The sequence below is a fragment of the Spermophilus citellus genome (genome assembly GCF_964194105.1).
Source record: "Spermophilus citellus genome assembly, chromosome: 5".
NCBI lineage: Eukaryota > Metazoa > Chordata > Mammalia > Rodentia > Sciuridae > Spermophilus > Spermophilus citellus.
In genome coordinates, this window is record NC_138186.1 from 24,368,513 (window position 1) to 24,395,753 (window position 27,241).

Here is a 27,241-nt window from a genome sequence, read left to right on the forward strand (position 1 = left end):
ACCTTTCCCCCATTGTTCTTGCACAATTTTGTCAAAAATCAATTGACCCTATTTGTGAGGTCTTGTTTCCATTGATCTATATAACCATCCTTATGCCAGTACCTCACTGTTTTCATTACTTTGTCTTTGTAGTAACTTGAAATTGGGAATTTTGAGACCTCCAACTTTGTTCTTCTTTTTCAAGACTGTTTTGGCTATTTGGATTCCCTTGAGATTCCATATTAACTTTAGGATATATTTCTGGTTTTGTTTTTGTATGTTTGTTTGTTTGTTTTAAGCCTATGGGGATTTGGATAGGGCTGCCTTGAATCTATAGATCACACTGGGCATCTTCACTACCCCAACAATAGTAAGCCTTTCAGTCCGTGAACACGGAATGTCTTTCCATTTATTCGTGTCTTTTGCACTTGTTTTTGAGGCCTGGCTCAAGCATCACACCATCTCTGGTCATGGAAAAATAAAAATTTAATTTTTTTTCTGAAGCAGCCTACAGCCCAGTTTAAACAATAAGGCAAATCATAGGAATGAGTCAAGAGCATGCATAGGAAGTGACACCAGTGCCTTGGGGCCATGCCATGGGGGTCCAAGGCAAGATGTGCGTCTCTACCCTTCATAAGGCTGCCCAGTGTTGGAACCCCTGGGAATCTGAAGGAGGGGCACAAATCAGGTGTAATGGGGATGTGACACAGATGACTGAAGGTAGCTTGGAAGGTGACATACACAGCAGACACAGTAACCCAGGGAGAAGAAGATCAGGGCTGCACCATGTGTGCTGCAACCAGTGTTCATCTGAAAGCAGAGGAAGGACATGCAGCAGAATGTCAGAGCTGGCCAGGAGTCCTGTTTAGTAAGGACAGTCTTCCTAGAAGCTTTCTACTGATCTCAGATCTCCTGATTCCACCAAGACAAAGCTCAGACTGACATTTCTGATCTCTGCCTCATGCCTGAGAACATCAAACAAGGAACTAAACTAAATTAAATACCAACTATAGACCCACCTTTGCCTCTATTTTCTCCCAGGCCATAGATGGAAGAAGGCAAGTCTGACATTGGCTAAATTCATAGCTTTAGACACACACCAAGTGTGTCCCAGGCTGTTTAGAGCCACAGCCGAAGGGGCCCCAGCAAACTTCTAGCTGCCAGCTGATTGGCTGGGTTGCATGGGGGAGCCAAAAAAGTCCCCCAATGAGCAGCTCTGTGGTCTGAAAGGGGGCGGGGAACAGCCCAATGAGCATCACCTCAGAGGAGCCAATCAGCTGGCAGCTAGAAGTTTGCTGGGGCCGCTGTGAACCAATCATCCCCCAGCAACTGGAGTCCTTGGGGCCATGCCATGGCTCCGCCCATGCGACCCAGCCAATCAGCCTCAAGAGTAGGAGGAGTGGGAGGGTTGAGAGGCTTGTGGGAAGCCAGTGGTGGCAGTTGGGCTCTGAGGGAATTCCTGAAGAGCTGGTGTGGTATGGTGTGTGTTCTAAAAATAAAGTTCATTTCTGCTTGGAAAAAAAAAAAAGTCCCCCAGTGAGCAGCTGGTGGTCTGAAAGGGCCGGGAAACAGCCCAGTGAGCATCACTGCAGAGGAGCCAATCAGCTGGCAGCTAGAAGTTTGCTGGGGCCGCTGTGAGCCAATCATCAGCTGGCAGCTGGAAGTTTGCTGGGGCCCCTTTGGTTGTGGCTCTCAACATCAGGCCTTACACAGATCCCCAGAACTGCTGCTCTATTTCAAGGAGTGTTCATACCACATAGTCAAAGGCATGGTGATAGAGGACCAAAAACTGAGGCTCATGGAGAGTCTGAGAAGGAATACAGGAGAGCAACCGTCTCCTTCTCTGTCCCTCGCCTGAAAGGCCCTGAACTGCCAATTCAGGAGCATATGCACAGGACACCTGAGGGAAAAGCTGCACTGGGCCCTCATGAACCATGCCAGACTGACACAGCTGTTCACTGTGTGCTCCTACCTTGTGGGACAGGTGTAGGCCGAAGACATAGTGACAAGGAGCAGTGAGAGTGTGTGCTGGTACTATCTGGGAACTAGCCGATTAGATCTGATCAGATCATTGCCCTGCACTGTACTCTTAGTGGCCATGAGATCCCATATAGCTGCCATTGTTCAAATGTGCTGCTCAGAGCAGAAGGTACACCTGCCAAATGTCAAAGCCAGTTTTTATCCCATGTGAAAGGACCAAGAAAACTACTCACATGTCTTCATGATAGAGCTGGCCCTGTTTCATTCTGTTTCATTCATCTGTTCATTTTCTTTTCAATTAAAGCATTTAATGAATAGTCAGAGTTAGAAGAGGTTTTCCCCTGTGCTTGTTAATCAGAATGATAACAGAGTGATGTTAATTCTTATCAGAATGATAAGAATTGATGGGAGAATACTTGGAGTGTTACTAGTTGTGCCTAGTTAGTAATGGACTGTGACATGGCCATGCATTGTCTTTAGATGGCTGCCATATGAAAGGCCACCTGATGGGATGTTCTAGAAGTACATAAGGGAACTTCTTAGTTTTAAAATTTAAAAATCAGCATATACTTGCTGGTTGGTTCTCTTGTTGGCATGGAGTTGAATCAGAGCAGAGCTGGTGGAGCCACATGTAGAAGTGAATGCTCTCAGTCTCTGCCAGGTTCCTGGCTGCCTGGATGATTAAGAGTCCCCATGCTCCCAATGCGTGTCATTGGCATTGCTGACCCCAGTCTCCAGAGATGGATGAGGAAAGGAAAAGGGTCTTGTCTGAGAACTGTGTTGCTGGGAGAGAGCACAGCAGTTAGTCCAACTTTGCCTCTTTTCTGCTGAAGAAACTGAGACCCACAGAAGTTGTTATTTATCCCAGGTCAGAGAGCTAGGCAGTCACTAAGGAAGTTACTTGCAGAGGCGAGGAAGAGATTCACTATCCAGGAGACTTGCTAGAAAGTTCCATTCTGATTTTTCTGGACCCTCTGACAGATGGGTTTGGAAAACTGTCACCAGGGAATGGTCACCCAGACAAAGGAACAAGAAAGGTTAGCACTATTTTCTTAAATAAGTGCTGGGAGTGATATCAAAGGGATATCTCTGAAGCACAGTTAAAATGTCTTTAGTGGGTAAGGGTGCAATAAACTTCTCTTCAGAAATAAAGTCAAGATGGGTTGGAAAGAACCTGGGTTAATTGACTTGTGTTTAAGAATGAGTAAGAATGTAGCAAAAGGGAAAATGCCCTTTGGCCTGCACATAAAGAAGATGTGGTAATTAGGGCAAGAAGTTTGGCTCTATTGCATTTGTATATTGTGTAACATGATTTCATGTTACCAGGTGCTATAAGAGAAGATCTCAATTTGCAGGATCCTAGTTTAATGAGTATATTATTAGGAAAAAGAAAATGTTTTATTAAATATACTCCAAAAGAGGCTAGATACACAGTAGTAATGTTTTTAATGCTCTTGGCATAAGTATAATGTGTTAAATTTAGAGATTAAGAAATTATCAGATATTCTCACTTCCTGGATTTGAACAACAGGCAAGTCACTAACCTCTCAGGATTGAGTTTCCCCATGTGTTAAGAAGAGTTATTGATGTGTACTTGAAACATTGGTTGATGTAAGTCATAGGAAGACCATATAAAACTCTTAAAGAATAATAGGCTTATTTCTTCCTAGTACCCAAGTTTATTTCCTGAGTGTATATTACACTATTAGTCGAAAGTAGGACCCTAAAAGCTAGGACCTTATTAGAGAGTTAATCTCTCTCTCTCTCTCTCTCTCTCTCACACACACACACACACACACACACACACACACAGACATCATGAACCCTAGGCTTCTAAGGCCATCAATGTGCAACAGAATCCAAAGCCTCACTTGTGAATAATACTTTGAGGAAAGTATCGTAAGTTAACACTTTTTAAAAAATAAAAATTATAATTACATTTGTGTATTTTTAAAGTTCACATTAAAAATAAGTTTATACTTTTCTTTATTTCTGATTCTGTGTGGAACATTGCCTTTGTAACCATTATATCAGGAATTTAGAGCAACAAATTCAAATATGAGCTCCAAGGAGGTTGTTTATGTCTTAGATTCTTTATTGTCAAAATCAAACAGAGACATAGAAGGCTGTGATCACCACAACATTTTTACACTTAGACCAATAAAAATATCATTTTACAAAAACTGTTTCATCAAAAATTGTTGATAGTTACAGTTTTTCATTATTTGGGAGTGATAATTAGCTAAATGAACTATGAACTAAAGTATTACAAAACTGAACAGATCTGATAGCTATCTATGCAAAACCACTTTGCGTTTTTATTACAATGGGAGGAGCCATGCTTTTTCTTGTGTGCAGAAAAATTGAACTGCAAATTCCTAACATGTGTTCAAAACCATTCCTTACTATGATAGCAAAGAATGAGGGTTTGGCAGAACTAATGCTTGCTCTGTGTTTTCTTCACATAAATTACGGTAACATTGTGTTGCTAGTAGTGAAATTAATTCATACCTTATGGAGCGGCCCTAAACAGTGATGTAAAATAATCTTTAGAGCCTTCTGTGCTACTGAACACAGCTCCCCCAGCTGCTGCAAAAAAGTTGGCAATTCAAGTAGCACAACGCTAGAAAGGAAGTTTCCTTCCAAACAAGGTAGAGGCCGAAATGTTTAGATGTGTCAGAGACATGGAATTCCATCCAGCAAAACTGCTCAGGGGAAGTTTTGCCACATGGAAACACCACACTGCTTATATTGTCACTTCTACAGAACAACAGTGGAGATATCCTGAGAAAATAGGATATGATGAGCCATTGCCCAAATTACGGAACCCCAGGCCTGTCTCACCTAACCTGGAGAAGCAGCTTTAAGCAAACAGTGTGGCCACTCTTTCAGGAGATGCCCTTGGAGCACTCACTGTAGCCAGAATAGGTCCTGGGCTCTAATGGGTGGATAATGCCTAAGATGGAGGTCTCCCACTACGTGGAAGACCCTGCAATTAGGGAGAATACTTGAGCCTTAGGGATACGGGATCTGTGCTCTTTGGGGAGATGAGCTGAGAACCATCAGAGTTCCTGAAGACCAGATCACTTAGGAGCAGTACGCTCTGGGAGGAGCCAGCATTAGGCTGGCCCTGGTCGGGGAGCACGGTGTTGGTAGGTCCAGATGGAGAGAAGGTGTTCCAACAAGAGGGAATAGCTTGTCCCTCTCCTTTTCCCCTCCTACTGTATCAGTCACTGTCGCTGTCAGTGTGTCATCACACTGAATTGCAGTTATTGGCTTCTGTGTTCTTGTCCCCTACTCTGTAAGCAGCTGAAGGTGTGATGTCTGTGGTTTATTTAAGTAACCAAAGCATCAGACATGTGAATGCTTCTAGACCCTTCAGACTGCTGAAGACAGTCCATTTGTAAAACTTAAGAAAAACTGAATTCCTGTGCTGTGTACATCAGGAAACCCTGTGTCCTTCCAGGACCTCTAAGAATTACCTGGTGCCAGTGGTGTCCTAACCCTCACTCTCCATCTCCCACATCTTCCATTTTCCATGTCAGAGAGCAGTAAAGGGATTAGGTCTAAGCTAATAAAACACATTAAAACCACTTGATGGGCTGGGGTTGTGGCTCAGTGGTATAGAGTACTTTCCTAACCTATGTTCAGTTCTTAGCACTAGGTTCAATTCTCAGCACTGCATATAAATAAATTAATTAAATAAATGTCTATCAACAACTAAAAAAACACATATATATATATATATATGTGTGTGTGTGTGTGTGTGTGTGTGTGTGTTTGTGTGTATGTATAAGTACATATACATATATATATATAGAGAAATTTTATATAAAATTGGACCTCTCCCTCTGCCGCCCACACAGCTTCCTAACCAGCTTATGTCACCTTTATGCAAAGCAGTCAGAGCTTTCTTCCTTGGCTCCAGCTCAGCAAGGCCAGAGAAGGGCTATGAACTATGCCCAAGGGAGCTGTCAAGGTGGTCTGCTTGAGAAAAACTGGTTGGGGTTGATAAGCTCCTCAGATCTGGCTTTCGAAAGTGTCTTCCCCACCACAGTTGACTGACTGTTCACACCCAGACCTGGAAAGTGGCATGTATTTCATGGATGCTACTTCAGCAAGTGTTTCAATATGCAGCAGAGTGCAGAGGATAGTGTGGGGCCACTAGGCACAGGGGATGTACTCAGCATGTGCTGAGTTCCTGGTTAATCTGACTTGTCCAGAATACAGGATGTCTTTTGAAAGGAAGGGGAAATGAACCTGGAAAAGGAGGTTGGAATCAAATTGTCAAAGATATTGAAAGCCAAGGTAAAAGTTGGGATTTTATTTGGCAAGTAATTATCTCGACTGGGGGATGTCACAGAACAGCTACAGGAGGCATGGATAGGGTCCCACTGAGAGTTGGGGACCCCAGAGCAGAGAAGGACTGGTCTGTGAGGGAGAAAATGGTGTCATTGTGCAGATATCTGGTCACTGATGCTTGGGTCAACATGGTGATGCTGGAAAAAATTCGGGAGTGAAAAACGTGGGCAGAATACAAGAGAAGGGGCTAAAGGTGATCAACGTTTTAAGCCTAGGTAAGGGAGAGGGCAAGAATGGTAACAATGCAGTAGGAATTATTTGCTTGGGGGAAAATATATTGACATCAATTTTTTTGTTGATGTTGTTGGTTTGTGTTTTGGGTTTTTTTGTTGTTGTTGTGTTTTCTTGGTACTGAGGGTTGAACCCAGTGGTGCTTTACCACTGAGTTACATTTCCAGCCCTTTTGATTTTTTTAGGGTTAGGGTTAGCTTGCTAAATTGCTGAGGCAATCCTCAAACTTGTGATCCTCCTTTCTCAGCCCCCTGAGTCACTGGGGTTACAGGTGTGCACCACTGTGCCCCGCTTGACATGGGTTTTAAACATCCCTTTTTCCATTCAGCAAATACAGTTGAGTGCTTCCTAGAGGTCAGACCCTGATGATAGAGGACATAAGACAAATACAGCCCTGGCCTCGCAGGGCTTACATTCTAGGGTGGACAAAGACAGGACATCGTGTTAACTGACAAAACAGACTACGGAAAAGCCTTCCAGGAAATGAAGACGCCACTGTGAGAATGTGAAGCAGGGTTGTGTGTAGAGAGATTTCTTACCAAAAGGGCTGTCTGAGACACAGGGGCTTTGAACTGTAGCTGTAGAACAAGGAAGAAAAAGTGCAGAACTGGCATGGGGGAGAGAACACTGAAGATGGAGATCAGGTCATAGTGTCCTTGTGTAGTGTGAAAGCTGAAATCAAGGGCAGAAAAGAGCCACCCCTGAGAACCTGCAGGAAGCCAGGAGCAGAAACTATTGCTTGGGGAAAAGGGGAGGGGAAGAGAGATGAGCGAGGATAGTGTGGGAACACTAGGCACAGGAAGCTTTAGAAAGAAATCTGGGGAGGGCAGAGAGCTCAGGGACCTAGAGGAGAGGGGTAGAATGGCCCTGCCACACGGGACTTAAGACACCATGCACAAGACAGCATGGGAAATAAAAGACTCTCTCGCTCTCCCTCTCCCTCTCCCTCTCCCTCTCCCTCTCCCTCTCCCTCTCCCTCTCCCTCTCCCATCAAGACAGCTTCCATAGGTGATTTTCAGAGCTGCTACTCGAGGGAGGTCAAGCCAGGCACTAGAGGTGGTCATTAAAAATGAAGACCACACAGTCTCTGCCTGTGGGAGCTTTTATTGGCTTTGGAAGAAGGAGTACATGGGTTAATAACAAAGGTGGAGGAGTAAAGTAGAATGAAAGTCATCGGCCCATCCCCACTCACACACTGTGACAAGTCATTCCCTAAGCCTCAGCTTCCTCGCCTGCATCAATGGAGGTGACAGCCTTTGCTGCAGACAGCTGGAAGAAGATAGCTGATGTGAGAGACACAGAGCACAAGGTGTAGGTGCAGAAATGGCAATGGTAGTGGCTATGCTGGTGGCCATGCCACATGTAATTTCCAGGCCCCCAGCAAACTGTCACAGAGAGGCAGCACAAGGCAGCAGAGTGCTTTGGTTTATTCAAGCCCTGGCTCTGTGGTCACCAGCAAACCTTCCAGGTCCTCTGAGTCCCTCCCCACCATACCTGTGGTACCCCAGGGGTCCTAAATAAGGCACACGGGGATTGAGCAGTAGCCTATAGGAGGGGCCAATTCCAGGTACCATCCTCAGAGACATCAACAGACTCTCAACATGAATTTCACCTTCTAAAATTTCAACCAAGAGAAATGAGCCACAAGCAAGTGGCTTGCTAAAGCATGATGCTCGGAACTGCGCACCTGTCTGGACAGCAATGGGCCTTTTCCGTGCCAGTTGTGAAACTCCATTCTTGCCCAGTTTTGAGGGGTCAAGGGTCAGGAAGACACTTACTGAGCTGTACTGCACCCTGACCTTTTCTCCTTGATAGAAGATAAATCTTTTCTCCTGAAAGTCAGACTCCATCTGTGACCCAGTTAGGATCTCCTCTAGGCACTTTCTGCATGCCATCAATTGGCAGAGGATATTTACCTCCATTTTACTTTCTAGCATGGTGATAGTGACATAGGTTGTCCCTGAGGAACATAAAACAATCAGCCCTGACTCATGTCCCCCAGTAACTCTGGTGCACACAAAAAGATGAGGACTGAGTGAGCCCTGTGGATCCTCTTAAGCCTTCCAGGCTTTGGAACTCCTGACAGAGACAGGATGATCCAGGACATCTAAAATGAGTCCAGACTGATCACCAGCATTCCCCAAGGGGGTCCCCCAAAATCGCCTGCAAGCAGAGGGTTTGACAAGTGCCCAGAGAAAGAAATTATACAAGGCTCTTCCTTAACAAAATCATGAATCATTATCACACCCTGAAGTTCTCTCCACCTGTAACAACTTCCCTCACCTCATCCTCAGAAGTCACTCTGAAATTCAGGGTCTCTGACCACCCAGTCACTTAACCCAAAAGGCTTCCTCCACCTGGAATGCCTATCCACAGGTTTCCCATAGCTGCCCATCAGCGCTCTACCTGAACTTCACCTTGGCAGCATTCCTGACTCCATTCCCAATGGTTTTTCCTTGCTTATTTGTATATCCAGCACTGCCATAATGGAGCATGAGCCATCTGTTGGTCATGCTGGCTGCTGGGTCAGCATCCCTGCAGCAGTGCTATGGGGATGCCACCGTGTATTCAAGGTCATCTGAGACCACACCCTAAGTCAACCCACCCTGCAGTTCATAAGAAATGTTATTAACTCCTAAACTGTCACCCAGAGCTGTGGCCTTATCTGACCTATGCGTGTGTGGCCCTATTGACATGTGCCTCATGCCGGGGGTGGCCAACAGAGAAGGAGGTAGGAATGAGTGTGAGGTAGGAGGAGATGGTTGAGGCTGAAGATAGAGGAATGTGAAGGGAAGGAGAGTGTGCAAGTGTGAGGCTGTGTGACAGGCACTGGGCACATCACATCTGTACCACTCTACAGGTGGTGGCACAAGTGAGGAGCTGAGACTCACCCAGTAAATGCTGATGGGTCTGGAATTTTAACCTAAGTCTCTGACTCTAAACCCCATGTGCTTTTACATGGGCTTAAATAAATGAGGACAGAGAATGTTTTAGGCTCTCAGGAATTATCTGCATGAGGAAAGGGGGCTTCAGGTTGAAGGTTCACATAGGGGACTACTGGCACTAAGTTTGCAGAACTAGTGTGGAGGACCCAAGTATCCATCCAAGTGACATAACTTGATTTCCTAGACCTTGACAGAGCCATAAAGTTCTATGCTGACGGTAGCTGCTATTTTTTGAGTACTTGCTCAACATCAGCCACTTGTCCCTCCTCTTCATCGTTGATAGGTGTAATGTAACAGGTTGTAACGGAGGCCAAGAGAGGTTTGTGTTCATAGCAAAATGGGATTCAGCCTAGATATGATACCAAAGTTCATATTAAGCTAGTGCTGACTGCTGTACACCTGGGGCTACACCCAGCAGAAGAGGAGAGCCCACTCCACTCCCATGCCATACCCAGCTCATGGCAATTCCTGGGAGGCTCTCAAACCCCTCTGGGCCCTAGAACTCCCGTTCCTATACCCAGGAAGCCTCACCCTCACTCTTGGCCTTCCTGCCTCCTGCTCAGTCCTCATGGCCCAATTCAGAGGACATCTATTCTGGGAAGCATTTCCTGAACCCCCTTGCCTCACTGGGCAGCAAACCACCCCCTCTGTAGCTCTGTGAAGGCAGCTTAGTCCTGGCACTTTTCCCAGGGGGAAGTGTTAGACAAGTCATCCCATTATTTATTTCTGCAGTTGCTTCAGAGGCTGATTAACACAGCAGCTTATTCTCCAACCTCCTGGGTCCATTTTCAAGTCTCAGTGCTATCCCTGTGCCTTCTACTCACTCCAAGTCTGTCCCCTGCTCTGTCACTTACCCCATGCATGGCACATGTCTGCTGTCACCGTCTGTTTGTTAAGTCTCCATCACTGACCTTGAGCTCCTGCAGGCCAGGTATTTATGACTGTTGAGTGAATGAATGTTGCCAGGATTCCATGAGAAAATAGATTGGAAGGTCCTTTGTGATAACTTTCACTATCATTACTTCTGTTACTGTGGCGGTGATGATTTGAGGATCCCTTTCTTCCTGAATTTTGACTACTCAAACTCAAGAAGTAAGTAGGTTTTGACAGAGTCTTTCACTACTTCGGGGTCTTCAGACTCATCCTACTCCTTTGTATCCAGGTGCACAGGCTCTGCTAATGGGTCCTTTACGCTGCAGACCCTGACAACAGAAGAGTTCCTCCCCTGAAGGAGAAGCAGGTTTCTGTTTGCAGCAGTCATGGTGGTGGCCGACTCTACATTTCAGTTCTGTGCATTGAAGCCTTTTCATAGAAAAGGGTGTTCTGATGGGATCAGATTCCAAGCAAAGGCCCTTTGGAAGTTTCCCAAGCTCCAGAGCTCCCATGCCAGGCAGTTCTTAGTATTCCTTGTGGTCCTGGAAAGCAGCAGTTCCTTGAAGAATCTGTCACAAAACCCATTTCTGCCAGCTAACTCCACTGGGAAAGTCATGGCCTTGTACTGTCAGGGGCACATAGAAAAAATCCTTCCACAGGTAGATGGTGTGGTGTCTCTCTACTCATAAATACAAAATCCAGGATCATGATCATTCCTAATGGCACTTGAGGAATTGATAGTCGTTTTGGGGGGTTCTTTTTTTTTCCTGGGCATTTTATTGTTGGTGTTTTGTTTTGTTTTTTGTGTGGGTCCTGGGGATTAAACCCAGGGGTGCTTTACAACTGAACTACATCCCTAGCCCTTTTAACTTTTTTGAGGCAGGGGCTTGCTAAATTATCTAGGCTTCACTAAATTTCTGAGGCTGGCTTTAGACTTGTAATCCTCCTGTTTCAGCCTCCTAAACTGCTGGGATTACAAGTATGTACCACCATACCCAGCTTGATAATTGTTTTTGACAAAGTTATATTAACCATTTTAAATAATCAAAGTTGCTTTCTCTTCCACCAAGAATGCCTCTGTAAAAGCATTCATCTCCAGCTGTAAAAAAAAAAAATGAAGTTATTTTTGTGCTTAAAACCCAACACTAGCCAAGCACAGTAGTGCAAGTCTGTAATCCCAGCAGCTTGGGAGGCTGAGGCAGGAGGATGGCGAGTTCAAAACCAGCTTCAGCAACAGTGAGGCACTAAGCAAGTCTGTGAGAACCTGTCTCTAAATAAAATACAAAATTGGATTGGGTATGTGGCTTAATAATTGAGTGCTCCTGAGCTCAATCCCTGGTATAAAAAAAAAAAAAAAAAAAAAAAAAAAAGACTGTAGGAAGCTTTTCCACAGTACACTGCTTTGAGGAAGTCCTATGCTTATTTCAAGGTAGAATCTCTTGATGGGGCCCTTTTTGTTTTTTGATTCTTGGTTCCTACCCTTATCTACCCTAATCAAATCTATACAAGTAATCTAACCATCAGCCTTCTTGTTTTTGGACTTCTGTGGAGGAAAACTGAATTTCCTTTTTCAGTCTCTGTCTTTAACAAGTTCTTTTTTGGGAAACACACTTCATCCTTCCCCAGAGCTTCTGTTTGGGGTGAATGCATGGCTTTGCATGTTTCTCTTCTCAAATATTAGCCCACTTTAAAGAGAGAAGACCTCTGAGGGAAGCAGTCTAGATTAATGGGCTAGAAACCTAGTAAGACAAGTCTGGGTTTGAGTCCACACTCCACCACAGAGTGGCAGTGGACAAGTCATCTAATTTATCAGAGCCTCAGTTTCCTTATCTGCCATGTGGAACTATTGGTAGTTGAACATTGTGGGGTGTGCAATGCTTTTGTACATAACACAAAAGAGAGGTTCAATAAAAAGGTGTTGCTATCGTTGGCTCTAAAGGATCCCCAGTTCCACCACTGAACCAGTAGAGAACCCGTTCTGAACATCTGGGGGTGGGCTTACTGGCCCGCTAGAGAAGAAACCTCACGCACAAGCCCCTGAACAAAGATAGGGGCGCAGCCACAGTCTCCAGCAGAATAGGCCACTTACTTTTATTATATGAGTATATCAGTGACGTGCATCACTCAAGGCAATAAGGTTCCAAGAGCATCCATTTTACAACCACAGTTTAGCAGAAGCACTCCAAGTGTCATAGGGAAGAGTTCCCAAATTGTCCAGGCATGCTTTCATGGGAAGAGTGTGGAGCACCAGTCCCCTCCAGGCCTTGTTCAACACACTATACCAAACTCAGGCCTGCGTCCTGGTGCTATCTATGTGGAATAGGCCTGGGTTTGGTATTAGTGTGTTGAACAAGGCCCTGAGGAAACTAGTGCTCCAAACTTCCCACAGGATATATAAGATGCCTGAGAAGGCCTTACTGGGCTGAGGTGCAGGGGGTCAGGCCAGGAGAAGCCTGTCACCACTTTCTACCACCAGACTGTATAGTAAGTCACCTGGCTCCCCTGGCTACCCAGCTTGACATACTCAGTGCTAAGAATAAGCCAGACTGTGCACATCTAGAGGAGAACTTGAGTCCTGCTGTTAGGCCACCACAGCCACTGTGGAAAGAGGACTAGTGATAGGCCAGAAGATGGTCCTGGGCATGGGAGTAAGTTCAGAGAAGGTGCAGTTCCAGTTCCTTGGGAAGATAAGGCAGTTAAGAAATCAGACCTCCATGGATTTATGGAATCGTAGTAAAAACTGCCTGAGTGGCCATGGGTGTCCCCTCTCCTAGGCTGATGATATCAGGCCAGGCTCTGAGCTACTCAGCCATGGCAGACACTGGGGGGCCACACCTGCACCAATCTTCTGGGAATCTTCAGGGTGACCAGGGAAGTGCTGGAGACTATGTCTGCTCACTCAACCCTTTGGTGCTGTGCCCCAAAGTGGTTGGGTTAACTGTAAAATGAAGAGAAAGTAACTTTGGGCCCAAGTTTCATTTCTGGCAACCTAAAAACCCAGATTAGTCTATTTTCAGCTATAGCTTAAGCTTTGCAACATCTTTATTCCCCAAGACTCAAGAATCCCAAGCCCTTCAAAACTGACCTCACTCTGCAAAGATAGGTCTACTTTCTGTGCCAGCAGTTTCTGTGCCAGCAGGCTTTTATAGAATTGACGTGGCCAGAATTCTAGAGCCATCTTAGTCTGCAGGCCACTCCGTCCCTCTTTCCTGTGTTTATTTGCAGAGCACATTGTGTACATCAAAGAAGAGGTTCCTGCTTGGTGGTTTACCAACTTACTGAGCAAGAGAAGCAATAGGGAGATACAGACATTCCTGGGGAAGGTTCCTTGTGGCATGAGGAACTCATCCCTTTATTTCCTCTAACATTTCACAGTGCCCCTGCCCTGTAATCTCTTAGCCCCCTTTTCTTATTAGGAACAATGCTATAGTGGTCATTAGCTCATACAGAAGATGCTGTGGCCTGGCTCCTATGGTATCTCAGAGGGTTATGTAACAAGGCATGACTTTTTATGATCCCATAATCAATAATCTCTCACATCTGGACGGACCATCACTTTCAGAGTGCATTCACATTCACTGAGGGGTTGTTTTAGGCAAGCTGGCAGAGTGTGATCGATCCAGACTTGTTTTATCTGTGGACAATAAAGCCATGCTCCATCATGGGCTGCTGTGTGGCTTGGACACTGGGCCTTGTCAGTGAGGCTGGCGCTGAAGGCAAACAAAGCACCTGCCAAGGGTTACTGTACAGAATGTCACACATGGAGTCCCCACCAAAGCTTTCATCAAAGTCAACCTGATTATTTTCCACTGCATTTTCCTGAAAGGATGTTATGATTTTCTAGATGTTTGGTGGCTGGTGATAAATCAGGCTTTTATGATGTCATGTGAAAGGCCACCTCTCGGACTTCCTCCTGCTGCAAGCTGGAGGATAAAAGTGGGACGTGTTGGTAGGGTGCAGGGGACACAGCTTCACTTAACCCTTTCCTCACTTGTCCTGGGACCTGGGTGAAGCTGTATGTCAGCTCGAGTCATGGAAGAAGGTGAGCCAGGCCCCTTCACCTTCCGTTCACATGAACATAGCCAGGACATGTGGAAACCAAGCTACTTTCTCAGAGTTAAACAGACTTCCTCAGCTGAGAGGCTTTGGCATCAAATCAAGATCCCAAATGTGAGAGTGTGTTCCATGGAACAATATAAGAGGTCCTCAGTTATTTCACAGAAGTAATCTTTTCAAAGAATCCCTGTAGTTGTGTTTAGGGTTTTCTTTTTATTTTTTTATTTATTTATTTATTTTTTTTTTTGCAGTACTAGGGATTGAACGTGGGGTGCTCTGTCACAGAGCTACATCCCCAGCCCTTTTATTTATTTATTTATTTATTTTTATTTTGAGACAGGGTCTTATTAGGTTGCTGAAGCTGGTCTTGGACTTGAAGTCCTCCTGCCTCAGCCTTCCCAGGATTAGATTATAGACGTGCACCATCATACCTGGCTAAGAATCCTGTTTTATAATCTTGGAAGTAAGAGTTTTCCTTGAAAAAGAGATAATGTGATGATAATAATAATGCTGGTGTGGTTGTGCTAAAATGTCACACTCATACCTTGTACATTCTTACTTTGCTTATAGCATTATACACTCATACAGTGCCTTTGAGAGAAAAGAGAGAGAGAATCCTCTTTCCCTTACTCCCACATGTAGTCTATACATATATCTTTTACTGTACCTCTAGAAAAGGTCCAGAGTTCACCCACATCTTTCCATAACCGCATTCCCCCCAGCAGTCCTCTGATCCAGCCACCACCATCTAGGGTCTCTTATCTAGCCTCCTTTCCTGCCCTGCCCCCTCTAGTCCAGGTGCAGCATCTGTAGCCATCTTTGAAAACTTCCATCAGAGCATTTGCCGCCTATGTTCAAACTCTCCAGTGACCCAGAGGAAGCCCAGACTCCATGCTTTCGGTGCCAGGATGTAAAGATCAGTTTTAAAGAAAAGCAGATTCTTCCTCTGTAGATGAGTGGAACTTCACACACACACACACACACACACACACACACACACACACACACATGAGCATGGTTTAAAAAAAAAAGAAAAAGAATTAAACTCAAGTTTCAGTGCTGTCATCCTCTTGAGATCTGGTAAGGAAGGAGGAGGAGGTTTCTCAGCCAGGCAGGGGAACTCAGAGTTCCAACTTCATTCCAGCTGGGAGGAAGTGAAGGTGTGTCAGCATCCAGTAGCCCTCAGAAGCTGACTGTGTCCTTATCTGGCCAGAAAAAAAGACAGCCCTTCCACCACATACCACTATGGGTGCCAGAGCAGCACATCCAGGTCCTTAGTCCCTGGTCCTCCAGAGCAGCTGGGTATCATTCTGATTGTCCACTGCAATAATGCAGATTTAATTTCTACAGGAGTGACCAGGTATTTATTGACTGCATGCCCAAACACATCAAAAACTAACAGAATTTTTTAGGACAGAGAAGGATCATGTATTAGAGTGGGCCATGAGGACAAAATAATATATACATACCCAGTGTGGTGGCACATGTCTTCAGGAGGCTGAAGCAGAAGGATTGCAAGTTCAGCCAGCCTCAGCAACTTAGTGAGACCCTTGGTAATTTACCAAGACCCTGTCTCAAAATAAAATATAAAAAGGGCTGGGGATGTGGCTCAGTAGTTAGGCATCCCTAGGTTCAATCCCCATTACAAAAAAAAAAGATTATATACTTACAGCTAGAAGTAAATCCCATACTTTTTGAAAATCAAATTGGGCAAGATGTGGTGGGGCTGAAGTAGGAGGATCACAAGTTCAAGGCTATCCTGGGCAACTTAGCAAGACCCTGTCTCAATTTTTAAAATAAAAAGGGCTGGGGAGGTAGCTCAATGGTAGAGCTGTTGGCTAGCATGAACAAGGCCTTGGGTTCAATCCCCAGCACCACACATACACATGCACACATACACACAAAATCACATTTCTCAGAAACTCAAACATCTCTCTATATCCAACTGAGTCAACCAGCTTTTTAACTGTGGTCCACAGGCTACAAATACTCTAAGTTGACAATAGGGTATGACTCAAAGGATAAAGTCTTGTGACAACAAGGTCTCTGCAAAGAAAGGCATGGGCCCTATAACAGGGACTAACCAGGCCCCCATGATCTGTCTTTTTGTCTCTATCCAACCTCAAATGGGCTCTTCTCCCTCACTCAGAGGTGCAGACATGGCCACTGGGGCTCTGCTCCCTCAAGGACTTCCCACCTGAGATGTCTCCTAAGAGACCTCCTTATCCAAATCTCCATGTGACAGTCTTCTTCTCATCATTCAGATCTCTGAGCAGAGATTCTACCTGTGTAGGATGTCTTCCCCACCCCATCAGTGTTGCCCTTCAGCTCTCCACAAGTTCCCTCCTCTCACTCATGTCTCTCTTCCCTCCTTTGCCATCTCTCCCCAGTGGAACATAAGCATCGTGACAGCCAAGGCCTTGCCTTGTCCACAGGTGCTTCCCCAGTGCCTGAAGCAGTCAGTGTCTGATGACAATCAAGAGTTGTGAAATGTGTGCAATAATTTCAGAAAAGCAGAATACAAAATTCTCTATACTCTGGTTATGACTATTCAGAAAATAATCTAAAAAGAAAACTGAGACTGGGGATGTAGCTTAGAGCTGTTGCCTAGCATGTGCAAGGCCCTTGGTTCAATCAATCCCCAGCACACACACACACACACACACACACACACACACACACACACACAGTTGGAATGCAGGATAGAAGTAGCATATGACTGTCAAAGAAAAACCAAAGGATGACCCACCTAAAAAATTTATGTCTTCATCCATGATGTCACTGCATGAAAACAAGTTTTTCCTATATTTCAGTAATTAAAGGAGTAAGCTAGCCTTAACAGAAAACCTGTGTAGGATGAATTAGAAATGTAGCTCAGTGGGGGAGAGCACTTGCTCGAGGCACTGGGTTCCATCCCCAGCACTTCAAAAAAGAGGGTGAGGGAGGAACATCAAGAAGCGGTGCTAACTATTTTTCATTTGTAATCTTGAATTCTCACCAAAATGCTACAGGGTAATCAGTGTTTCCCCCAACTTATAGATTTAAAACCCAAAGTGCAGAGACGTTAGGAAACAGCTAAGTAGATGAGCCATGATGTGAATCCAGGTCTCTCTGGTGGTGTCTCTGTGTTGTTGGTGATGACTAAGGTATTTTTATTGAGATGCAATTTGCATACATTTAAATGTATGGATGTTAATGATGCCAGTTGATTAATTCTGACAAATGCATGTACTTTGTAACTGACACTCCTGTCCATATAAAGAACATTCCATTACCCCCAAAGTCTCCTCCCACACCTTCCTAGCCTACACTCTCCCCTGTGCCACTGATATGATTCCTATCTCCATAGATGAATTTGACTATTCCAGATCATATAATGAATCCCATGACTCATGCTCTTCTGTATTGACTCCTTCAGCCAGCATTGGGGTGTGCAGACAGTCTCATATACTGGCATAGTATTATCTAGAGACCACTTTGCCACTCAAATTAACATAACATAAAGTTTATAGTTTACACTGTCTTCTACAGAAGGTTTTGTCCTTTGAGTATGGTTAACTGCTGGTCTAAGAATCAGAAACCCTGCCTTCATACTCCAAAACCCCACCACTAGACAACTTCATGACATTAATTAATTGGTTTGGATTAAATATCTCCACAAATGCAGTTTCTTTTTATGAAGACATAAAACAAAGAGTGCTAGGTAACCATGTATAGGTCCCAGGCAGGCAGTTCAAGCTCACTGATCGCCAGGATAATAGGAAGCAAGCTGAAGATAAATGACATCATGGGAAACTTATGCATCCATCTTACTGCTCATCTTTTCTCTGTTTCTCTCTAGAAGCTTGCTAACAGATGTCAAAGTAGTGGTCTTAACTTTTCCTCAAAAAGTCCCCAGAAATAAACAGCCAAAAAGCAAGAATTTCAATGATGTCAGTTGCTTTATTAGCCCTAGAAGTGAAGAAGTTACTGAGGGAATGTGACTATTCAAAGGACCCTGTTGTGTCATTTCTGTTTGAAGAAAAGGAGGGAGGGACAGGTGGGTGGATGGATAAATTATTGAAGCAAGAATTCTCCAGTTGGAAGACCTTAGTATACTTACATAAACTGAGAAAATCCCCAAAGGAAAAAATGTCCTATCTATATTGTAGAGAAATTCATGTTGTTTACAATGTGCTTTAGTACTAATGTACAAAACTGGGGAGGAGGTATTTTCTAAGAAGTTGGGTAGATTTTCTAACAAATGAGAAGGAAACAAGCTTAAGGAACATTCCCTTTGTCTTGTGCAATTCGGGATGCCCTGTGGCCTAAGCCTCCCTTCCTGGATGAGAAGGTGCAGGCTAAAGATAAGCTGGATGAATCTGGCTTTTAGTTCCAAGACACTTTGTCAGAACTTTCATCTCTAGGAAAGATGTGTACCTGAAACAGATACAAGATCTCCTGAGTTGCATCTTGAATGTGATTGTTTTCAGGTTTAATTAACTGAAGTCTCTAAAGTGCTTTGAGGGCAGAAAGTACTAAGTGGCAAAAGAAAAGCAGTCTTCGTCTTATGTCCAGAATGCCACTTGCCAATTATGTCACAACAGTCCCTAATCGGTCCACTTAAGAGTGCTTTATCTCCTTTCCTCTGGGTTTGTGCCACCTCCTACCAGCATGGTAAATCTTTACACCCTAGATCCAGTTATTAACAGTAACCAGTAATTTCCTAGGAAGATGGTGCTGACTTTGAAGCCTGGAATGCTGAGGTCACTGACAATCTTATCTCCCTTTCATTAAATGGTCCCTGCATTACAACTGTGAGTCAGCCACCACCCCCATCAGCTGGTCCCAACGAAGTTCAGTGAAGGAATCCAGAGAGGGCTCTAGTTACATAAATTCAACTCGCTTTCCCCAGGCTGATGCCACTGTAAGCACCAGGATCAAGAAGTCAAGCTAACAAAAAAGTTAATTCTGCTGTTGAACTTACAGATGTAGAACAGAGACACATAGTATCACATAAACATGTATGATGCAAGACGACTTCCCAAAATCTCATGTGCTTATTGTCTAAAGTAACCTATTAGACACCTACCTATGAGTAGGCAGCTTCCCAAAAGCTTAAAGGGACAGCTTCTGAGAAATGCTTTCTTCTGCTCAGCTGCAAGCAGGAATCCCCACCACCATCATCCTACAGGGATGGACAGGATAGATGGAGCTTTTCTAGGGTGTCCCCACCCCTCTGCCCCAAAGGCTGGGCAGCCAGCCGGTGTCTGTGAGGAAATCTCTAGGCTGCTGTCTGAAGGAGAGAGGCTATAAGTCACTTGGCATGAATGGGGAGGGGAATATATTCCACTGCACAGAGGAGAGTGAACTGCTGCTCATGTCTCAAGCCTGTCAGCCTGAAAAGGATTTCTCTAGAATATTTTTTAAAACTATTTTAAAAGGAAACTAACAGGCCTAACTTCTGTGTTTCCCTCAATATGGTGACCCTCATTATCCCTGGTGGAATGGTTCTATGACCACCTCTACCAACACCAAAATCCACAGCTGCTCAAGCTCCCTCTATAAACTGGCCTGTGATTTACACACATTCTTCTGTATGTATTCAGTCATCTCTAGGTGACTTATAATACCTAATATTATCTAAATGCTCTATCAAAAGTTGTTACACTATATCGCTTAGGAAAGAAAAAAAGGGCTGTCTACATTTTGCCCATCTACATTTCTTTTTATGCTAATATAGTTTTAAATATAAATGAAAAGATGCATCCATATATAAGCTGCACTACTCGTGCTATTAATTAAGTTCTCCTTTTATGAAATGAATACCTTTTTTTTAACCACACCTGTGCTGTATTGACAGGTAGACACCTAATGAAGACAATGTCCTCGTTTGCCTTCCAGGAAAGGTCTGCCGCTTCACTAGCTAGATCTTTTCATGAGTTGGCCGGGGCATACATGTAGATGGATGTGTTTTCCTCTTTGTTTAGTGACTCTGAATAGCTTCTGATCCCAAATGACAAATTCAACCAGTTGAGAATAAGTAACCCCTTCCTTCAAAAAAGGGACTTGGGATCTTAAAGATATCTCCAGGCACCATCCTCCAGCATGTCTGACTCATTTTTAAGGGGGCTTAGGTAAACCCACCAATGGAGGTGACAGTGAGAGTACCCAGCCAATGGTGGTTTTAGTCCAAGACACTTGTGCAGGAGCTGCCCCCAGCCATGACCATACAGCAGCCTCTTTGCAGTGGCTGAGGACAGGCCTCTGTGCAGGGCCTGCCTGCCGGGCTCTAGCTCCACTCTCAGTGCACGGTGGGCTCACTGGAGCCAGTGCTGACTGACTCGATTTCCCTGAGGCTGACTGAGCATTGTTAGAGTTCTGACGGCCCTCTGTCAGCCCCTGCTGATGGACAGTCCCCCTGAGTCCTGCTTCCTGAGCAGACGAGATGGCCTGCTGTTTTCTTCTTGTCTCTTATCACCCCTTGTCATTAAAGAAGAGGCCTGGCTTCAACTTCAATTTGTGCTGATATACAGCAGTCAAGAGGAGAGGGGAAATGTTCATTACCGGTCTTAACACCGCCTTTGCCTTTCTTAGCGCTGTGAGATTCACCCTCCTTGGGAAGGATTAAAGGGGAAGGATTAAACCAAGGGATACAAGAGCTGAATTTGCACCCAGTAAGAAAGTACAGTGCAGACGTCATTTTTCACTCCCCCCCCCCCCCGCCCTGTCTTGCTCTCTGCTGCCTGTCTTGAATCTTGACTAGGATATGCTGTGCCGTGTGACTTCAAAGCTTTTTCCTGGGATTTTGTTGTTTTGGATTGTTTTTAATAGTTCTGGCTTTTCCAAAAGAAGCATTACCTCCAAGAGCAAAACTTTCTTACTCACTGTACATTAGCATAAAGTTAAATCTAGAGCCTAATTCATTGGCATTCTTTTTTGTTAATTTTTTTTCTTAGTTGTCAATGGACCTTTGTTTTACTCATTTATATGTGGTGCTGAGAATCAAACCCAGTACCTCGCCAGCACTCTGCCACTGCCCACAACCCCAGCCCCTCATTGGCATTCTTTTATTCCCTTAGAACCTGAGCTATTCCTCGTTTTGCTTTTCTAAGAAAAATAGGAGGAAAAAAATGAATATATTTTTGTGCCACTAACAGCTCCATGTCTTAAATTCCTAAAGATGTTTAACCTTGGTTTCCATCAGCCTTGGTTTTCCTTAGTAACATCCTCTGTCTATACACCTTCTTCTTATTTATAGCACTCAAGAGTCAATTTCTTTCAATATGTACATTAGAAATTTAACAACATCCTGCCAAGAGAACTCACACTCTTAAAATTTCTGTCCACCTCAACAGATGTTCTCTGCAAACCTTACCAGCAGACCTATTGAGGAAATGTGGTATCCAACACGTAATTTTGACTAATAATAAATTTTCCCAAAACAAAGTCAGTGAAAAAGGGAAAAAAAAAAGAAATGAGACTGCTGGCTTAGAAACATTATCCTGCCAGGAGTGGTGGCACACACCTGCAATCCCAGTTATTCAGGAGGCTGAAGCAGGAGGATCGCCAAGTTTGAGGCTTAACCTCAGCAACTTAGTGAGACTCTTTTTCAAATTTTAATAAATAAATAAAAAGGTCCGGGGATATAATTCAGTGATGAAGTGCCCCTGAGTTCAATACCCAGTACCTCAAAAAGGCAAGAAAAGAATAAAGAAAATATATCCTCTGTGCTTCATAGGATACATGTGCTATCTACATAATAGCATTGCCTACAGTGATTTTAGGTAGGGTGGTGGGAAACGGACTTAACGTGTAAAGAATGATGAAAATAAGATTAGGGGAAGGAAAAAAAGTAACCAGTGTAATTTAAAGGTGTGTTGTTATCTTGAGATGAGAAGGGATGACCCTAGATATTTGAGGAAAGGGACCTATAGTTAGGGGAGAAGATAATGGCAGTGTGGGCACTCCTTTTCTGGATTTTCCGTTAACTACTGTGGCCTCAGGAACTGGCTTAATGACTTTTCCAGGATTTGGTCTGGCACTTTATCAGTTCACTATGACAAGAACATGAGCCAGGAAAGCCTGAAAAATTGCTGCAGAAAACATGCCCTTCTGCCAGGCTGCTGTGTGCAGCTCTGACTATGGGTGCCGAGCCTTTCAGGGTCACGCTGTAGCTAGAGGACAATTCCTAAAGGTCAAATGAATAAAAACCAGTCAGGGAGTCTGAGGGAAAGGAAGGAGTGTCTGGACAGAGGCTTTTTTTTTTTTTTTTTTTTTTGGCTGCTGTAAAATGCTCAGTTAAACCTAATTGAATTTGACAATAATAAATTACATATTGAAACTGTAGAGTTCACCTAAGGAATAGCAATGAAAACAGTGAAGACACCAGAAGCCAGAGTTCAGGAAATGTCATATTCACATAGAAATGCTTTAAATTTTTCTCAGAGCTTTGTTCATTCTCTCTCTCTGTCTTCCAGAAAAGCTCCAGACCACCCAGTGCACAGAGTCCTTTCTGGAAACTATACATGAAATCATCACTTTAGTTCAGCTTTTGCCCCTGTTATCATACTACACCTTTAAGCCTGTAATTAAAGAAGCAAATGAACTTTCCAAAAAAAAAAAAAAGAGCAAAATAGATAAACTCATCCCTCTCACTTGTCCTCAGGAGTTGGTCATGCCCTAGTGGAGGGGGTCTGTAAAAGTTCCAAAGTTTTAAGAACAGTTAAATATAAAAGGAGCATCTAGCACTTGAATGCCTTGTAAAAATACAGTTTCTGCCACATGACTTCTCCACAGGCCAGGGGAAGCCAAGTTTAAAGAAATGTCTCCGTGTCTACCTCTCATCCAGAGCTTTGTGCACTCTACCACCTAGACCCTGTCACTGTGCCTGTGCCCCAAACCTTGCAAAATGAGCCATGACTGGATCTTTACTATAGAAGATACCACAGGAAAAAGAAATTTCTTAAATTTCTTCAGGAACAGTTAAGTACAAAACAAGATAGGAAGTCCTTAATCTTTCTTTATAAGTTGGCTGGGGATCCAGGGGTGCAGCTCATTTGTCTAGCATGTGCAAGGCTCTGGGTTCCATCCTAGCTCTGGGATTAAAAAAGCTGATTGGGCATAAGCATATTGACTGGGCACAAGCAGATGTCAGCTTAGTGGTGCTGGCATGGAAGGCCACTGTTTTGTTCTGATGGGACCTCATCCTCTTCTTTCTCAAGGGTTCTTGGTCTAATTAGATTTCAGAGAGACAGAGCCTTGGCAGAAGGTTGAAGGGAGCAGCTAGCCTGCAGTGTAAGAGCTGTGCTCAAACTAAATTGGGAAGTTTAACTGGGCCCTTCTCTGGTTTCAATGAAATACTTTCACAGTGTATGGTAGCAATGTCTGTTTCTAAGCTTTTGAAAACCATTTTTCTTTTTCCTTAATTGTAGTCCCCTGGTTGTTTTTATATTATGAGCTACTTGTAGAAAAATACAGGAAACATAATTACAATACAAAGCTCCCTTTCCCAAGCCTACTGAGATCATTTGAAGCCAAACTGGGTTTTAGGGTTTTGCTAACTATAAGTTCACAGCCATGAATTGCATCCTATGCAGTGCTGGTTGATTTACAGCCAGTGTTATGTGATTAAACAATAAGCATGTTTCTCTGAGCTGTGTAGCTGCTATAGGATGGAGGGAGGGGAGGGACTGGCCCTGTTGGTTGCTTCACGACTGCACACTGCACAGCTTCCTCTGGGGAAAAAGAATGAATATCTTTGTGTGGCTCTTATAGTAAAAGAGAAGCACTGTATAAGTATATATATATATATATATATATATATATATATATATATACACACACACACACACACACACACACACATTTATTTAGGGGAAGGAAAGAGAAATAAATTACTTGGTTTGTTTTCCCACTTACATTGGTAGCTCATGTAGCACTGTGTTAAATTGCTAATTACTAATTTTTGTATCCTACCTTTCCTGAGGAATCTGTATATAGGCCAGCAAGGGGGAAAAAAAAAAACTTGTTAACACTCTCGGGAGGAAATGGGTACTTTAGTGTATTGTGAAATGCAAAGCCTTTGGGAGTTTGATTTATTCAAGCCTAAAACACAGTGATGGATGATTGGGAGTGAGATGGCTAAATGTCCTCTGCTAGAGCATGGTTTCAGACATGCTTCCATTGGAGATGGCTGAGCAGAGAAGGTGAGTACCCAGTGGGCAGTGCCAATAGGCCCCACCCCAGCATAAATCTAGAACAAAGTCCCCATGCCTGCCAAGTTCAGGGGAATCTGAAGCAAGTAAGCAGGAAAGGCTTCCAACTGCAGCTTGGTTATCTGTTACTTTCACTTGATGTAACTGGTTTTAGACAGTTTCGTTCTGTGTGCATCTTGAGTATTGCTCACCTTAAAAATTGCCTCTTTTCATACCACCTGCATGTTCTGCTGCCTATTTGAAGATTCATATATTCTGTATTATTTGATGAAAACATAAGAGTATGAAAGAGCTCAGTGTTCATCTCTTCTAAAAATGGTGTAGCTCAGAGTCTTTGTTGTCTGATTTTTCCTTTCTTCCTTCATTCACCCTTCCTTTCCTTTCCTCCTTTCCTTCTTGCACCTCATCTTGAAAGTCTCTTCATAATCTTCAACTAAATCAGTCTTCAGAGACTTGTAATAAACAAATTGGTAAGAGAGGGCTGAAATGCAGGATTAATTTCTTCTCTACCCCTTTCCTTTTACCAGTCTTCTTTCCAAGGAAGACTCCTAAATGGGTGGAAATGAACTTCCCTTGTTCCCCTAGAACTCTCGATGAAATCCTGGCGTGTTTGTGTTTCCCTCCCTCTAAGGTAGAAGCTGAGCAGGCAGATCAGGAGCCACTGGCCTCCTATTAAAATATATTTTGATAAGGTCCTCTTGGCTGGGATGAGAAACTCTAGTATCAAGCACATGGCAGCCCCTGCCTCTTGTGTAGAGCTGAAGGTTCTTTGAAAAGTTAGCTAGATCTTCCAGCGAGTTGCTTGGGAGCATTGGGAGAAAAGGGAAGCTGATGGAAAGGACCGCAGCTAAGGAAGCTTCAGGGCCTCCGAAAGCAATGTTTTCAGACTGCTGGTTGCAACTAGTTAGTGGGTATGAAATGCAGTGGATCGAGATCAGCATTTTCTAGGGAGTAGAATAAAACAGAATAGTAGAATAGTAGACCTAGTGCCCCTGGATGGTAAGGGTAAATATTGCTTCATAAAACTTCAGTTTCGGTTTATAAACATGTGGGTGTGCTGCAGGCAACATGAGCTGTCTTTACTGTGGCCAGAAAATCCCGAGCTGCCGCCTGAGAAGAATTGCTCCAGGCTGCCGGCTGGGAATCGACACTCAACGGGTCCATTAAAGAGGAGCGCGCTGCTTTCTGCCGCCCAGAACCTGGTCCCCGGACCTTGCGCCTCTACACGAGGAGTCCCACCCCCGCGTGGCTGGTGGCTTTGGGTGGAATGAGAGCACCCGAGGTCGAGGTCGGGCGCTCCGAGCCGCGCCACCACCCGAGCCCAGCGTCGCGAGGGGCGGGGAGGGGGCTCGGGATGATTTACTCCTCCTCTTGTCTGAAAAGTACAGTAATTCGAAACAGTTTTCACAGTAGCGTCCCTGACAACTTAATGTTTAAAAAAAAAAGAGCCATTAAGAGTCGATGGGGCGCGGTGGGGCGAAGGGGGTGGGCCGGAGGTGGCTGGAGCGAGCTGGGACTGATCGCTGTCACGGACCTAGCTGGCTTGAGCAGCACCTTCTTGGGATTTACTGCTCCCGAGAGCCGCAACGGAAGGCGCCTGGAGGGGACCCTAAGAAGGGACAGGGGGAGCCTTGTGCGCTGGGAGGGAGCGCGCGGGCCGACGGCAGTGCGAGACGATGGGTGTCGGCGCCTCGCGACCCACGCACGCCCGCTTTGTCCATCTCTTCCCCTAGGACTTTCTGCAAGGAGACTGCACCAAAGCCAAACAGAAGCTGAACTGGAAGCCTCGGGTCGCTTTTGATGTAAGTGTCGCCTTCACGGTGCGGAATCCTCCGAGTCGCCGGCTGCGGGGCAGGTCGGCCGGGGCTTGGGGCAGCAGCTCTGGGTGAGGCCCGCCGGGCATCTGCGGTGCCCAGGGCGGGGAGGCGGGGAGGGCCGGGCTGGGGAGGAGGAAGGGCTGGGCCTGGCGGAGGCGGCCGGGGCGGCGGGCGGGGTGCCGGAGGCCTCTCTGGGGCCGCCACCGGGGTGAGGGTGTCACCCGGAGAGAGTGGCAGAAGCTCCTCCCTCACCGCCCACCCTGTGTCTCCTGTCGCAGGAGCTGGTGAGGGAGATGGTGCACGCCGACGTGGAGCTCATGAGGACCAACCCCAACGCCTGAGCGCGGCCTCAGAGCCCCGGCGCCCTCCGACCTGTCGTCCCTCTTGGCGCCGGCTGGTGCGGGGTTACAGGCGGAGACACGCGCTGGGATGTACCCGGGAGGGGCCGGCAAATCCAGTCGGTACCCTGAGACCCTCGCCGCCACTGCCTTGTCCCCGCTGGCGGGAGCGAGGGCCGCCAGGTTTGTAGCAACCGGGACGTGACACTCCGGGATTTGGCCGCTTTGCTTTTGTCGAAGCCTCCTCTGAATGGTTTTGTGAAATCAAGATGTTTTAATCACATATTCACATATTTACTTGAAATTATGTCACTTAGACAACTTAAATTCTGGGGCCTTCAAATTGTTTTTTCTTATTAAATATGATCTTTTTATGAACTAGCATTAACAGAGTCACTGTTTTTCCAAAGTTATAAAAAACAGTTATAAGGGCCCCAAACAAAAATGCCAAAACCCATGCCTTG

At 44.9% G+C, this 27,241-nt stretch overlaps 1 protein-coding gene across 1 annotated transcript in view; it reads left to right on the forward strand.

Moving 5' to 3' along the window:
• GMDS (GDP-mannose 4,6-dehydratase) overlaps positions 1-27,241 on the forward strand; it is a 676,213-nt gene extending 648,972 nt beyond the window's left edge. Inside the window, exons 10-11 of the mRNA XM_081295089.1 lie at positions 26,356-26,424; positions 26,718-27,241. Of these exons, the coding sequence (XP_081151215.1) occupies positions 26,356-26,424; positions 26,718-26,780 (132 nt within the window). The 3' untranslated portion in view covers positions 26,781-27,241. The remainder of the gene's footprint in view (positions 1-26,355; positions 26,425-26,717) is intronic.